Source organism: Stegodyphus dumicola, chromosome 8 (genome assembly GCF_044657685.1).
Source record: "Stegodyphus dumicola isolate Sdum_Otavi_A_Nest chromosome 8, ASM4465768v1".
Lineage (NCBI taxonomy): Eukaryota > Metazoa > Arthropoda > Arachnida > Araneae > Eresidae > Stegodyphus > Stegodyphus dumicola.
The window spans coordinates 15460248-15476764 of record NC_140775.1 but is presented as its reverse complement, the minus strand read 5'-3'; the positions used below and the strand labels follow the sequence as shown (position 1 = coordinate 15476764).

At 35.6% G+C, this 16517-nt stretch overlaps 1 protein-coding gene across 2 annotated transcripts in view; it reads left to right on the top strand.

The window, feature by feature from the left end:
* The window catches only part of LOC118182352 (teneurin-m-like), an 828075-nt gene that overhangs the window by 495556 nt on the left and 316002 nt on the right, over nt 1-16517 (top strand). For both annotated transcript variants that reach the window (XM_085821598.1, XM_085821597.1), the window contains exon 6: nt 7111-7387. In XM_085821598.1, coding sequence (XP_085677724.1) covers nt 7129-7387 — 259 coding nt within the window. In that variant the 5' untranslated portion in view covers nt 7111-7128. The remainder of the gene's footprint in view (nt 1-7110; nt 7388-16517) is intronic.

Below are 16517 nucleotides of genomic sequence, written 5' to 3'. Positions count from 1 at the left end.
GAGTCACAGAAACACGTAGTGCTTATCAGCACTGCACGTGGTTATAACTAGATTTTTAATCAGAGTTGCACTGGCCGCCTACTTTTACTGAGCCAGGCTGTCTGATCAAGCATAAAGAAATATTAGCGAAGTTAAAATAGGGAGCGAGGGGCAAATGCACATTACGCTTAAAATCTGAACTTCAAATAATGGAAAGCAACCACTGAACGGATTTTTATACCCTCTGGTAGTACCAAGCGCGAGGAGGTAACGCCATCTATCGGCAAAAATAATTGAATTAAGATAGTAGAATTTTAAAGGCATTAGGAAGGACTGGATTGGACTTCAAATCATTAACTAAACTTTCTAAATCTTTGTGAATGTGAAAAGCCTCAAGAAAATCCAATTCGCCTATGGAAGAAGCCTTTTGGATGATTTTTGCAGACACAAAATCAAAATTATGGTTAAAAGTCCAGCTATGATACGCTATTGAAGACTTGTTAATTTCGCCTTTTTTGACATAAGATTCATGTTCCTTGATACGAAACTTCAACGCTCTTTTTGTTTGGCCAATATATCTTAAACCACACTGACATGATATACTATAAATTCCCCAAGAATTCAAGACAGAAACGCAATCTTTTAGAATCGAAGGGTGAATTTTATTAATAGGGGAGAAACCGACTTTAAAATTGAATTTCTGGAGAATCCGTGCAATTTTATAGCTAACAGAAGGATAACATGGAAGCACGACAAGGTCATTAATATTATTTCTAACAGTGGAATGTCTTCTTTGATGGGAATCTGAAAATTTTTTGACGGCTTTATCAATAATCACGGGAGAAAATCCACGGTCAATCGCAACTGCTCTCAAATAATTAAGTTCATTGGTAAGCAAAGATTCAGAGGAACAAACTTTTAGCGCGCGGAAAACATAATAGTAAAAAGAAGCCATTTTTTGCTTAACTGGGTGGCATGACTTGGCATGGGGTGGTAAACAAACTGCAAAGGGTTTACGGTACACAGTGGTGCTAAAATCGGTTTCATTGCGGATTATAAGAATATCGAGGAAGGGGAGGGAATTGTTGGATTCAATTTCAAGAGTGAATTGGATGGCTGGATCAATTGAATTCATAATAGATAGAATCTCGGATAAATCCTCTTTATAACCGTCAAAAAGTGCGAAAGTGTCGTCAACATACCGAATCCAAAGACGAAAAGATAATTTATCAAATAATTTCATCTCAAAATAGTGCATATAAATGTCAGCAAGTACCGGACTGAGAGGATTACCCATAGCCAATCCTTCAACTTGACGAAAATATGCATTTAGGAAAACAAAGTGGGTTTGACTTAGAGAAACTTTAGTAAGCGAAACCAACTCATTAATTTCAGTATGTGTGAAGTGAAATTCCCGAAGCCTAGTTTCAAGACAATTTAGTTCTCCTTCGACCGGAACATTAGTAAACAATGATTTGACATCAAATGAAACCATAATGGAACGAAGTGGGGAAATATTTTTAAGTTTATCAATGACTTCAACAGAATTTTTTACAGTGTGAATATTGTTAGCAAGTAGAGGAGAAAATCTGGAAACTAAATATTTGGCCAAAGGATATGAAGCAGTACCTATGTTGGAAACAACTGGTCGAAAAGGAATACCGGTTTTGTGGACTTTTGGAAGAGCATAAAGTCTAGCGCAATTAGTAATAGGCGGAATAAGTGATTTCTTCAACTGAGTTGGCAGAATGTGGGAAGATTTAATAGCACTTTTTACTTTCATGAGGTCCGAAGTTGAAGGATCTTTAGGGATCGAGCAGTATGGGCCTTCATTTATCAATTTAGAGATATTGATTTATCAATTTAGAGATTTTAGATATATTACTGGAGTCTCTAAATTGATAAATAAAGGCCCATACTGCTCGATCCCTAAAGATCCTTCAACTTCGGACCTCATGAAAGTAAAAAGTGCTATTAAATCTTCCCACATTCTGCCAACTCAGTTGAAGAAATCACTTATTCCGCCTATTACTAATTGCGCTAGACTTTATGCTCTTCCAAAAGTCCACAAAACCGGTATTCCTTTTCGACCAATTGTTTCCAACATAGGTACTGCTTCATATCCTTTGGCCAAATATTTAGTTTCCAGATTTTCTCCTCTACTTGCTAACAATATTCACACTGTAAAAAATTCTGTTGAAGTCATTGATAAACTTAAAAATATTTCCCCACTTCGTTCCATTATGGTTTCATTTGATGTCAAATTACTTAATTATTTGAGACTTAATTACTTAATTATTTGAGTTATTTAAATGAACTTAATTATTTGAGAGCAGTTGCGATTGACCGTGGATTTTCTCCCGTGATTATTGATAAAGCCGTCAAAAAATTTTCAGATTCCCATCAAAGAAGACATTCCACTATTAGAAATAATATTAATGACCTTGTCATGCTTCCATTTTATCTTTCTGTTAGCTATAAAATTGCACGGATTCTCCAGAAATTCAATTTTCAAGTCGGTTTCTCCCCTATTAATAAAATTCACCCTTTGATTCTAAAAGATTGCGTTTCTGTCTTGAATTCTTGGGGAATTTATAGTATATCATGTCAGTGTGGTTTAAGATATATTGGCCAAACAAAAAGAGCGTTGAAGTTTCGTATCAAGGAACATGAATCTTATGTCAAAAAAGGCGAAATTAACAAGTCTTCAATAGCGTATCATAGCTGGACTTTTAACCATAATTTTGATTTTGGGTCTGCAAAAATCATCCAAAAGGCTTCTTCCATAGGCGAATTGGATTTTCTTGAGGCTTTTCACATTCACAAAGATTTAGAAAGTTTAGTTAATGATTTGAAGTCCAATCCAGTCCTTCCTAATGCCTTTAAAATTCTACTATCTTAATTCAATTATTTTTGCCGATAGATGGCGTTACCTCCTCGCGCTTGGTACTACCAGAGGGTATAAAAATCCGTTCAGTGGTTGCTTTCCATTATTTGAAGTTCAGATTTTGAGCGTAATGTGCATTTGCCCCTCGCTCCCTATTTTAACTTCGCTAATATTTCTTTATGCTTGATCAGACAGCCTGGCTCAGTAAAAGTAGGCGGCCAGTGCAACTCTGATTAAAAATCTAGTTATAACCACGTGCAGTGCTGATAAGCACTACGTGTTTCTGTGACTCCTTCTCCTATTTTCTTCTTTCTATGTATTTCTTTCTCCTGATGAGGAGGGACCTTTAGCTGCCCTCGAAATCGATTGAGTGCTTCATTATACCTACGCTAAATATAAGGTTGTTTTTTACGATTTTGATATGGCAACCTATTCTCCTTACCCTTCCATTATGCCGGAACGGAAAAAAAAAAAAAGAAAGTAAACTCTTTCCTATCTTTTACATTGTAGGTGAGCGGAAAAAAAAGCCACTTCGTTCTTACTTTCAAATAATTTTAACAAAGTGCGTAAACCACATTTTCGTTATTATCGCTTTCAACAAATATGCCAAATTTCAAAATGCGCCAATATATAAATTCACGTATATCTTCAGAAATTGTAAATAAAAATTTTTTGCAGATATGCTTAAAAATACATCTACTTTTAAGATGACTGTAAAACTTTTATAGGTTATAATATATATTTTTTTCCGAAAAATTTAGAAAAATTATTTAAAAATACAAATTTAAAAAAAAATTTTAAAAAGTCGGTGAATTTTATTTGGAATGAATCTAAATTTCGAAATGTGAAAGGAAGAATCAAATAAGTATAATAAAAAAAGAGATATTAATGAATAGATACCAAATTCAATTAACATTGAGCTAAATTTTTTAGAGCTAATTTTTTAAAAACTACTCGGGCGATTTTTACAAAACTTGGTAGTTTGACGTAATTTGAGTGGTAGAATCGAAATATGGAAAAAAATTGGCATGTCATTTCAGAAAAAGTCCGATTTTATGTCAAAATACCTATGTTAGAACAATGGTATATATTAATCTAATACATATCCTAAGTCGCGCTTACGAGACATGAAAAACAAAAGTTGAATTTTGTCAATCGGCTCACTAAAACGGGAGATATAGAACTGTCCCATTTTTTTTTTTTTTTTTTCTTCAATATACATGTTCTATAGCGTACTGTAGAGTACTTACAAGTACTGAAAGACATTGCTTGCTGAAAATCTCGGTCAAAGTAAGCTGTTTGACTGTCTTCATCCGTTTTCAGGAAGGCAGGTCGCGCATTAGCTTGACTATGAGAAGTTGCATGTGGTCACACACGGGCTGACGCTCCTGCCACTTCGACACAGCTTGAAGGCCGCCAATCGGTTGACTAGCTGATGGTCCCGTGTCTGCTTCAACTTCGACATTAAGGTCATCTTCTCTCGCACTTTCAACAAGTTCGTCATCATTTAGAATTTGAAACCCAGGGTCTGAAGAATCAGACACCATCCGTTCTGCTGTATCGTCAGCACTCACTTCTGAAAATCCCGGAATTTTTAAAAGAATGTTTCTTAATTTCTCAAGTGACACGTCTTCTTCTTCTCCTGTCTCTCCCCTTTCCTTTTCTTGAGTTTCTTTTCCCTGTTTCTCCTTTTCCTTCTCTTCTTCAGTTGATTCTGAAAGTGATTCGGATAATTGGAGCTGTACTGCATATATATATATATATATATATATATATATATATACTGTGCAAAGCCTGAAAAACATGATGTAGAAACGACGTAGTCCAAACAGTTATTACGATTTTTTAGAATAAAGAGGGAGAATTACGGAGTTATCGCTAGTTTAAATTATAATTTTGATTTATAAATTTTTTATCTTACATGTCCCCCCTTCAAAGAGAAAAAGGCTGGGCGCAGAAAAGCCTTTTTAGAAAATTATAATTTTGATTTACATATATTTTTTTCCATATAAAAAGAAACATAATAGTAGGCTAAAAATTAAGAACAAAAAAAATTTTGAACCCTTCCAGCGCTATAGCTGTAGGTTTGAAGTAAAATAAACTTAAAGCATCTAAAGTAGATATTAAATTGGAATCAAAGCAAGGCAAATCCTCAGCAATATTAATAATTGTAACTGTATATATAAGATGTTTAACACAATAGCTAAACAAATCAAAATTAAAATAAGAATTCAGGTAGAACAAACTCGAAAAATAAAATGCGAAAGGGAAAATATACAAAATTATAAAAATTATGAATACTAATCTCCCTTTACTGAAATTCCAATTCAGAACTCGTCAGGGAAAAATTAATTAAAGCTTCAGAAAAGTCGATTAATATGTTTCGAAAACATGTTTCGTTCTCCTGGTTCATTTGAGATTAAAAAAAAGATCCAATTAAATTTTCAATTAAGACATTAAAATTCATATAAAACCGAAAAATCGTGTCTCAAATGTACGTGCCGGAGGACTTCATGAAATTTCGTGAAAAAATTACGTCTAAAGGCCACAAAAATTATAGAAGCTTCTAGAATGTCATCAAGTTGACGTGAAATCCTCAAATGTTGGCAAACCTTCTAGAAGGGTCTCTGTTCTAATCTCCTCTTCTATTCAGCTGTCTTCAAAGTTCAAACGTCGGACGATTGAGAATATCACGATATACAGCATAACTCATGAAATGAAACATACTAACAGAATTAGTAGGCACAAATGTGATTAAATGAAATTACACAATAAAACTGTTGCATAAACTGAAAAAAATAAATCCATATACACGCTATAGAGCACTGTAAAAAATAACGGAAACCAAAATACAATTAAATAAACACAAATATTTACATACATTTACAACAATAAGTATTATTGCCAACTAATGAAATTGTGAATTTTTATTTAGTGATTAAAAGTCAACTCAGAGTGAATTTCAATTCCAAATTTCCATTCTTTATTAATTTTCATCTGCGTAGCTCTCTCTTTGTCTTTTTGTCCCAGAAGGGTTATTAGTTTGAAAATGGGATTTTGCATCGGATAAACGGTGCATCCCTTTTCAAATTGGTGCTACCAAAATTATTGCACTATATTATTTTTAAAGAAATCAAATAATGACGAAACTTTACGTTACCTTGCACAAAAAAAAGTGGAGACAGTTCTATATATCTCTTCTACTGAACCGATTGTCGAAATTTAAGTAGCATTTTCCATGTCTCGAAAGCGTAACTTGGGATATGTATTATATTTATATATAGCATTGCTCTAAAATAGGTATTTTGACACAAAATCGTAGTTTTCTGAACGAGAGTGCCAGGAAAACATCCCCCAAAATAGGACGCTGTCATCTCCAGCCCCTGTTCTGTCAGTCAAAGTTTCCTGGTGGTATCATTCCAATTTCTTGACAGGTACGTCACCTTTTATCGACAGTACAGATCGAGAGTTATCTGAATGGGCAACGTTTCGCTATTTCTCGGCAAACTATTGTACCATCTATCATAGTGCGAAAATTACATTCGCTTTCACCAATGAATCGTCGAGACAACTCATGCTGTAAAATGCATCGGCTGTGCAGCCTCATGCGCAGCAAAATTGGCTACACTATTGCCATGGGCACACTTCTTGAAACTTCTTGATTGATTTTCATGATGAGGCAATTTACGGTTGCCCAGTGATGTGTCTCCAGTTTTGATGACATCGCTTACTTCTACCATTAATAACTCATGCAATTGTGCCATTGGGCCCATAATCTCAGTTTAGACATAAATTAACAGTTCAAACACACGCACTTTTCTAGATGTTCCCAGCGGACATTTGATGATCGGTAATTTGGATAAATCGCTGCCTTTCCTTATCACGTCTGCTATTTCTTGGGCACACAACCTCCATCGACCAGTATAGTATACTCACAAGGATTTGAATTTGGCATGTATCTTAAGTGGTTAATCACTTATAACGTCAGACGCAGTTGATGGTTTTAAAAATGTTACTCTATCCTGCATATAACATTAGAACATCTTTGATCAAAGACGCATTCATATATAGCTCTAGAATGTCTTTGATTAACCATGAACTTTTGTAAGCAGGATTAGAAGGTTTTTTTTTTAACCTATGTTAGATGCATTAATACATGTAGAATGACAAATGGTGAATACATTTCTGTTTTAATTCCCTTAAACATTTTGGAAATTTACCTAACATCCACTTATTTTTTTCAGGTTTATTAAATCTTCTACATGGAACTCGATCGTCAAAGGTCTCGCCAAAAAAGTGCGCCAGATGGTAATAATGAGACTCAGTACCATTTCCCCGACACTACAGACGCAAGACGACAGAAAGTAGCCAAACAGATTAGGCGACGGAAGACTCTGGACGAAACGGACACTAAGGGAAATACGAACGGAAGAAGCTTATCTATCGACAAAGGAGTTCTTAAGTTTGATAGCAAAGAATCAGAAGCCAAAAAATTCAACGAACAATACCAGAGGCGGCATAGTAAGTACCAGCTCTCTATTTTTTAATCTTCATGCTTTTTATTTCTTACAGTAAAGGGGGAAGCTGATGAAATGATTGGTAAGTTTCTCACAGGTGGCTTAGATCTCTGAAAACTTTTATGCTGTTTATTCAGTGTGTACGATCCGTTGTTAAAAATAGTGGACTGTAAATTGACTTGATATTACTTCAGTATAGAACCCAAAAAACCTCAGAATCATAACGTTGACCGAAACTTCTTTATTGCCTTTCAAAGTAAGTTAGTTGAGGAACGGCGAAGACCACACTGCCAACTCCGAACTCAGTAGCGGCTTACCAACACAAACTCAGAAGAACCTCTGCTTAGTTGAAACTCCAGTAATTCACAGCAACCTGAAAGCTCTAAACGCGAGCTTTAAAAACCTAACAAATTTGCGTCTGCGCCGCTCCTCGGTACAAAGAAAGAAATACAATTTGCATAACATCGAACATACACCCCAGCCTTGAAGTCCCAAGGGGGTTCAAACAATAAATTTAAACTGTTGAACTGCATAAACCTGAAAAATAAAAATTAAAGTCTCTAAATCAGGAATTAAATGGCAAAGCGCATAGCTTTGCTATAGGTCGTTTTATTTCACCATTAGACGTGCGTAAACTCACCACTCGAACTTTCTCATCCAGACCAGGATACACCAGGATACAATAATTCTACCTAATTTCCAACGTAGCGGAGGTAGATTTTCGTTCTTAATAAGAACCATATCACCAATCTTCAGGTCTTGTTGTAACGTGCACCACTTGGGTCTCTGCTGCAATCTAGATAAATACTCACTGCTCCAACGATTCCAGAAATGTTGAAATAACCTTTGCACGTTCCTCCAACGGTCACTGCAGCTCATGGCTTCTTGAATTTGGTTAGATTCTGGAATAGCGCTTAAAGCCGCTCCGGTTAAAAAGTGTCCTGGTGTTATCGCCTCCAAGTCGCTACAATCACTTGAAGCTGGTACCAAAGGCCTAGAATTAAGACAGGATTCAATTTGGGTTATTAATGTCAAAAATTCCTCGTATGTTAAAATAAGTGTTCTAAACATCTTTTTAAGTGATGTTTCATAGACTTGATACCCGCTTCCCAAAGCCCTCCAAAATGAAGGGCAGAGGGAGGATTAAATAACCATTTAATATTTTCTGAAGAAATATAACCCTGTAGCTGTTCACGTTGAATAGAAAAGGCTTTCCTTAATTCTTTATTAGCTCCTATAAAATTCGTTGCACAATCACTGTGAATTTCACACGGTTTGCCTCTACGAGCTATAAACCGCTTAAGTGTCGCGAGGAATGATTTTGTTGAAAGATCTCCAACTAATTCTAAGTGTATTGCTCTTGTATTAAAACAAATAAATAGACATACGTAACACTTAAAGATTTTTACTCCTCTACCCGGACGATATTTTACATTAAATGGTCCTGCTAAATCAATCCCTACACGAGAAAAAGCTCTACTTTGAGTAACTCTTGAAGCGGGTAAATCTGCCATTAGCTGAGTTGCAGTTTGCGCTCTAACTCTACGGCAGATAACACATTGGTTTATACACTTTCTTATAATATCTCTAGCATTCACAATCCAAAATCTATGTCGTATGACAGAAGTTAGTAGTTGCGTAAAGATACGTGTCATGATAATGCTTAATAATTAAACGCGTAACATTGTGATTCTTAGGTAAAATCATAGGATGTTTCTGATTATTTGAAACTGTAGAGTTTCTGAGCCTTCCGCCTACACGCATTACTCCCGCGGAATTCAAGAAAGGACTGAAAGACAGTAATTTACTTGATGTCTTCAAGGGTTTACCAGAGTCTAAACAGAATAATTCTTCTGGAAATTCGGCTCTTTGCACAATCCTAACAATCATAGAAGTAACTTCACAGAATTCTTCAGTAGATAAATAACCCTTTATACGCTCTGTAGGTAACTTACTACAATTATTTCTAAATCTTAAACACCACGCTAACACTAGACATAACTTTAACCATGATGAAAATCTTGAAAACACACTAGGCTCTTCAAATTTGGAAACATTTGAACTGAAACTTTTTCAATTCCTTCAACATAACTTCACCCTCTAATTCTACACTTGAATTTTGCTGTACATGAATTAGGGATTCGTTTAACCACTGCGGTCCCTTCATCCATAACCCACATTGTAAGAATTCTGATGGAATAAAACCTCTGGTCCCACAGTCTGCAGGATTTTCTTTCCCAGCAACATAATTCCATTGAATACCTGGAACAGCTTCCTCGATTTTTGCAACTCGATTTGCCACAAAAGGTAGCCAACGGCGAGGTTCGGACGAGACCCATGCCAATGTAACCCGCGAGTCGGTCCATGCGTAAATATTGTTAATAGGCAGTTCTATGCATAATAATACTGCATGTAAGAGGTTTGTTAAAAGTAACGCAGCACACAACTCTAGTCTCGGAAGAGACTGGGTTTTTAAGGGCGCTACTCTGGTTTTCGATGTCAGAAGGCTGACGTTGACTGACGAATCAAGGTTGATTGTACGGAGATAGATGACTACACAATAAGCCTTTTCTGAAGCGTCGCAGAAAGCATGGATTTCTATAACTATTGCCTTCGGACTCAAGACATACCTCGGAAATTGTAAGCTTGAAAATAAGGGCAATTCTAGATAGAAACGCTTCCATTTTCTACTTATTCTCTTATCAACGAGTTCATTCCAACCCAGCTGTAAGTTCCATAACTCTTGTAATAATATTTTCGCGTATATTATTGTTGGCGCTAACCATCCCATTGGATCAAAGATTTTGGCTACTTCTGATAAAATAGTCCTCTTAGTAAACTCTTTATCACTTATGCATACCGAAAAATGAAACGTATCACTAGAGTTGTTCCAATTAATTCCCAATACTTTTACTTTCTTGTCACTGTTTATTTCAAGAGAAATACTGGATTCTCGTAAGCACTCGGGAATATTCTCTAAAATAGCTGAACTGTTTGAAATCCACTTCCTTAAGCGAAATCCACCCCTTTTCATCATTTCATTCAACTGCTGAACCCAGAACATTCGCTTCCTCTTCACTTTGTGCCCCTGAAAGCAAATCATCAACATAAAAATCGCGAAGGGCAATCTTTGATGCTAAAGGAAATCTCACTTGTTCATCTAATGCAAGTTGTTTCATTACTCTAGTAGACAAATATGGCGCACAGGCAGTCCCATATGTAACTGTCACTAATCTAAATGTACTCAAGGGCTCACTAGGACTATCCCTCTAAGGCATTCGTTGCCAATTTGTATCTTCTGGGTGGACACGAATTTGTCTGAACATCTTCTCTACATCGGCACATACTGCAATTTTGTAAGTTCTAAACCGTAGAAGAATTGGAAACAGCTCTTGCTGAATTCTTGGCCCAACCATCAAAATATCATTCAATGAAAGACCCGATGTCGTTTTAGCTGAAGCATCGAAAACAACTCTCAGTTTAGTCGTAGTACTTGATTCCTTTAATACGGCATGATAAGGCATGTAATACGTAGAGTCAATATGAATCTCTCCCTCAGGCACTCCCTCCATATGTCTCAGCTCTAGGTATTCCCTCATGAAATCCTTATACTGTTCATATATCTGAGGCCTTTTTAGAAGTGAATTTTCTAAAGATTGGAATCTACGCATATCTAATTGTCTGGAATCTCCAAGCTGAGAAGGCGGAGAGTGAAACGGTAATTTCACAGTATATACCCCACTTTCCTCTCTCGTATATGTAGATTTGAAGTAATCTTCACATGCTCTCTCCGATTTAGTAAGCATGTCAAACGTAGGTTACAGCATCCAATTTCCAAAAGTCAGACAGTATCTGATCAGTTTCCACTTGTATATTATTAACATAGATAGTAGGATTAATTTCTGTTGAATTATTCACACTACCTGAAATAATCCATCCTAGTTCAGAACGAGAAGCTACTGGTTTACCTTCTTCGCATTTAATTATTTCTCCCTTTAAAAGAGGTAAGGCAATATCTACGCCTAAAAGTATATCAACAGGCCCACTTTTGTAAAATGTTGGATCTGCTAACATTAAATCATTATATTCCTCAACGTACTTCTTATCCAATGTAAAATGCGGCAAAGTTCCAATAATTCTATTGATGATAAATACTGGTGTTTTAAATGACACTTTCGCCGGAAAATGCGGAACGAAGTTTATTTCCGTAATTCCACTAGTTTTCGTATCCAAAGGCCTTAAACATGAAATAAAAACTTTGTCATTTCTTCTTGCTAACCCTAGCCTTTGTACACAATCTTCTGAAATCAGGCTTGCTTGACTGCCAGGGTCAAGGAGGGCTCTACACAATTGGTATTCACCCGATGAATCTAACACTTTAATAACAGCCGTACATAATAAAACTTCACTCTGAAAATTAAAGTCTGAAACACAAGATTTAATTACTGGACTAGAACTTTCGATATTCTCCCGTGACCCAGCCGATTGAGCGCGAGGTTCTGGCCCAGGGAAAAATGGCTTAGCCGTCACTGATAATTCATTCGAACTGTTCGTAACTCCTTTACGTGCCTTTGGCTCATTTTGAACTCTTTCGAAATGGAGTAGTGTGTGATGATTTTTAAAGCACTTTTTACATTTATGTGTACTTCTACACTCGAAAGCTTTATTATTTGAAACTAAACAATTAAAACAAACATTATTTCTCCTGACAAAATTAACGCGTTCCTGAACATTCAAATTTAAAAACTTATTACATTTAAAAACTGAATGACCGGCTTTACAATACGTACACTGGCGAATCTCTGAAGCCAGTGAAGTTAATTTGTCTTTTGTAACTTGTTTTTTAACACCTTGCGTTTTACCTGCTTGCAAGGTTCTGGCATGAGATTTCAAGAACTCTAGCAGATTATTAAGTGTTGGTATTTCCTCACTCTTTAATGTTCTTTCCCACCATCCTCTCGTCGAAGAATCCAATTTAAACTGTACTATTAACATTAAAATAGTATCCGCGAATTGCTCCACTTTAAATCCTAGATTTTCAAACGAACATACACACTCTCTTACAGTGTCTACTAACGCTAATATCTGACTAGGAATTTCAGCTTGTAAATTTGATAAATACAAGATTTTTTTTAATAACGATGAAAGTAATTCTCTCTTCTTTGTGAAAATCTTTGACACAATAAATGCCACGCTATTTCGAAATTCCTATCACAAATAGTTAAAGCTTGAACAATCCGCAAAGCATCTCCTTTTAAAGAACCCTTTAAATATTGTAGCTTTTGTGCACCTGATAAACGGTCATTATCCACTATCGCCGTTTTAAATAAATCAGAAAATGATAACCATTCTTCCGTACTGCCACTGAATACAGGAAGAGTTAGCTTAAGTAAGCGTATACTCGCTATTTCACAAGATTTAGTTTCCACACTAATGTCTTTAACATTCTTAACTCTGGTTAGCATTAAAATTAACTCATCAACAGTATCTTGTATGACCTGTTGTTCTTCTATAAATACATCAATATCTTTTTCTTCACACTACAAATATGTTACTAAAAATATCCGAAAGTTCAGTCATTAAATTATTTAATCTAGATTTAAAAAGTTCTAACTGATCAACATCAGCAGAATCGTAAGTCACTGTAATTTTCTCTTTCAGTTAACTTAATTTTGCTTTAGCTACATGCTTTTTAGTCTTAAGCGTTGTAAATTCCATTATTTAATAAGAAAGATAAAAAAAAACACACTGACTCACCAAATTTACTGCGACTCCGTAGCTGACGGACCAAAAACCATGTACGAACCGTTGTTAAAAATAGTGGACTGTAAATTGACTTGATGTTACTTCAGTATAGAACCCAAAAAACCTCAGAATCATAACGTTGACCGAAACTTCTTTATTGACTTTCAAAGTAAGTTAGTTGAGGAACGGCGAAGACCACACTGCCAACTCCGAACTCAGTAGCGGCTTACCAACACAAACTCAGAAGAACCTCTGCTTAGTTGAAACTCCAGTAATTCACAGCAACCTGAAAGCTCTAAACGCGAGTTTTGAAAACCTAACAAATTTGCGTCTGCCCCGCTCCTCGGTACAAAGAAAGAAATACAATTTGCATAACATCGAACACAGTGGTTTGCTTTGAGGTTGCTGTGAATTACTAAGCAGAGGTTCTTCTGAGTTTGTGTTGGTAAGCCGCTACTGAGTTCGGAGTTGGCAGTGTGGTCTTCGCCGTTCCTCAACTAACTTACTTTGAAAGTCAATAAAGAAGTTTCGGTCAACGTTATCAACGTCTCCCATCAAAGTACAGACCACGTAGCATTTCCTTAATAGATTGATTCTGCAAATCATTTCTACTATTACGAGTTTTTCCTCTTCTTATTTTGTTTTTGTCAACGATGTGAGATTCAGCTATCTTTACATATAGTTACATAATATTTACAAATTACAGAATAGAATTACATAATATTTGGTAATTATAGTCACCGTTTCAAAGCATTTGTAGCCAAAAATTACGAAATATTGTTATTCTTACAAAAAACTGTTTTTGAGCTTTTTACGCAAACAATAAGTACATTGAAAATATAGGTTTAAAATTTTGCGTTGAGATAGTAGTGAATTTAGAAACTATAAAAATTTGAAAAAAAAATCAAAATATCGCCCTCCCCCTTTTTTTTTTTTTTTTTCAAAACTTTTTAGTGCTCTGCGCGAATGGAATGTGTAATTTTATTTGAAATTTTTTTAGCTAAGTGATAGGCACCTTTCTTGGAGTATAGCGATAGACAAATGAAAAAAGAGCAGTAATTTATTAATTAATTCAAAAATATGAAATATAAAAGTAAAAATATTCCTCATTCCTTCTTGCGCTCAGTCACTATGCGAATATGCATTTGCAACTTTTAAAGCCTCAAAAACTCACATCTGCGATATTATCGTCATTCGATTATTTGCAGGTGCTTTATTTTTTCCCACGGTATTTTCGACGAGGATGTTTTGTGGCACGATGTTTGATAACTGCGATATTTTCTCTTTGCTTTCTTTTCTGTCACGAAGTTTTCGCTCTGCGTTATTTCTTTCCGAAAGGTTTTCGCTAGCGATATTTTTCCCATGATGTTTTCGCCTGTAACTTTAGACGTCAGTGTCACCTACAATACTGTAAGAACCGTATCTTGTCAGACTGGTCTATGAATAAGCAGGAAGTGTTTCTACCATTGAACAAAGGATTTTAGTTTAATTTTTTAGCAGAGAAGGAACGCCCTAATTACCAAAATTTTGACCAATCGTCATAAGAGCTGGTACTGCTAGGTAAGATGGGTAGGACATGCTTCCACATCCTCGTTATATATTTGGCCACCAGTAATCTCCAACGTTATCACAGCCGTTTGAGAGAAGATACCAATTAATTACCAATTACCCTCCTACCTAAACCCATTCCACATTTGAAACAGATATTTTCGTTATGGCAAAGCACATTTGAGCTACTTTTCTATGAGTAAAGATGCCTTCATGGAGGTTTTTCTAAATTAAACTGCCTCGTATTTATGTCCCACATAAAAAAATTCACAAAACTTTTATATAGCAAACCTCTTCATCCGGTTTCAACCCATTTCGAAATAGCAGATTTCAGTGCTCTTATCCACTAGGTGATTTATCTGCCTAAGGGGAGTCGGATACCTTTTCCGAATATCTTTCAGGAAACTAGGAAAAGAGCATTGTTGCACTGGAGGAGTACTTTGAGTAATGACATGCTTTAAGACTATATTAACCACTCAGCCTTTTTTTCAGTTATTCTACTTGTTCTTGAATTAACTGTCACTAAATTGCAATTATTTAAACTAAAATTTAACTGAGTTTATTAATCCTAAAGTAAAAATTGTTCACTGCTCCAAAATAAATCTTTCAATTTATATTAGATTAAATAAATTTTAAAAAGTAGTATTTTTTTCCCTGTTCGATACATATCATTTAGGAAATACCTACAAGCGCAAAATAAAATTTAAAAAGAAAAAAAATTAAGGGGGGAGGGGAGAGATTGTTTACTCTTCCTTTAAAACGGAAGAAAAAAAACAGAATGCTCGACTCAAAAAATGTTCTTATTTGCTTTTCTCCTTTCAAAATGCTTTCCTCTGACATCTGTTAAAATTCTTTGTATTTCTTGAAAGGAGAAGGACCATCATGAAAATTAATTTAGCCCGATTGCCATAGCGACCGCATCCGCACACCGGATTGGACGAGGGTCCTACACACCTGGTACTCGTCGTGACACGTGGCCGTGACGCTTCGGTCGTTTGATTGACGAATGGGGATTCAATTAGAAGGTTTTGAAACACGTCATCAAGCCGGTCATTTTGTCGAGATCGATTGGCAGACCCCGTTTCATCCAAGTGGAAAGCAGCCAATTAGGGGTTCTTGTTGAAGAAAAACAATGGTTCCGATAACGCGGAAATACAACATTTTGTTTATTTTTCAACCTCAAAGAAATTTATTTGCCTCAAGCTATAAAAAAAGTTTATTGTTTGGACAAAGAATTTCTTAAAATAAATGGCGGGGACGATTGGAGTTATCTATCTTAAATGCATTTTAAACTGCATCTATTAGATAGTGACGTTTTGTAGTCGAATTCCTCTATCACACTATGCTACTATTAAGACTATTAACAAATAACTAAGCATTAAACTAATATTTCTCAGTATTAGTTAGCCTAATTGTACTAATATTTAATATTAATTACCAGAAGACTTCATAAAAGCACCTGAAGCCCACCAGTGGTAGAGTGGACTTCTGTACTCTCGTAGTTCGTTCCGGGTTCGAACCCCAGTAAAAGGTCTAGTCGCAAGTTTAGTGGTTTTTCTCAAGATCAGGAGACATATGCCCTTCCCAACACTTCGAGTTCAGTGACGTCTCTTGACTTATAGAAATGGGAGAAATGAGACAATTTTAATTTCCCAATGGAGTAGTTACTTTGAAACAAACTATGAGTCAGTGACATCACACGCTGAAAGATTTCTTGTGGGGAAGAAGAAATTTTATAGTACTCCATTGGCTTTTCCTATATGTAACGTGAATGCAAACTGGTTTCCGTTAGAAAGTCTTCCAAGTAGATAACTCTTGCTTATTTTATCAAGTTCAACTAA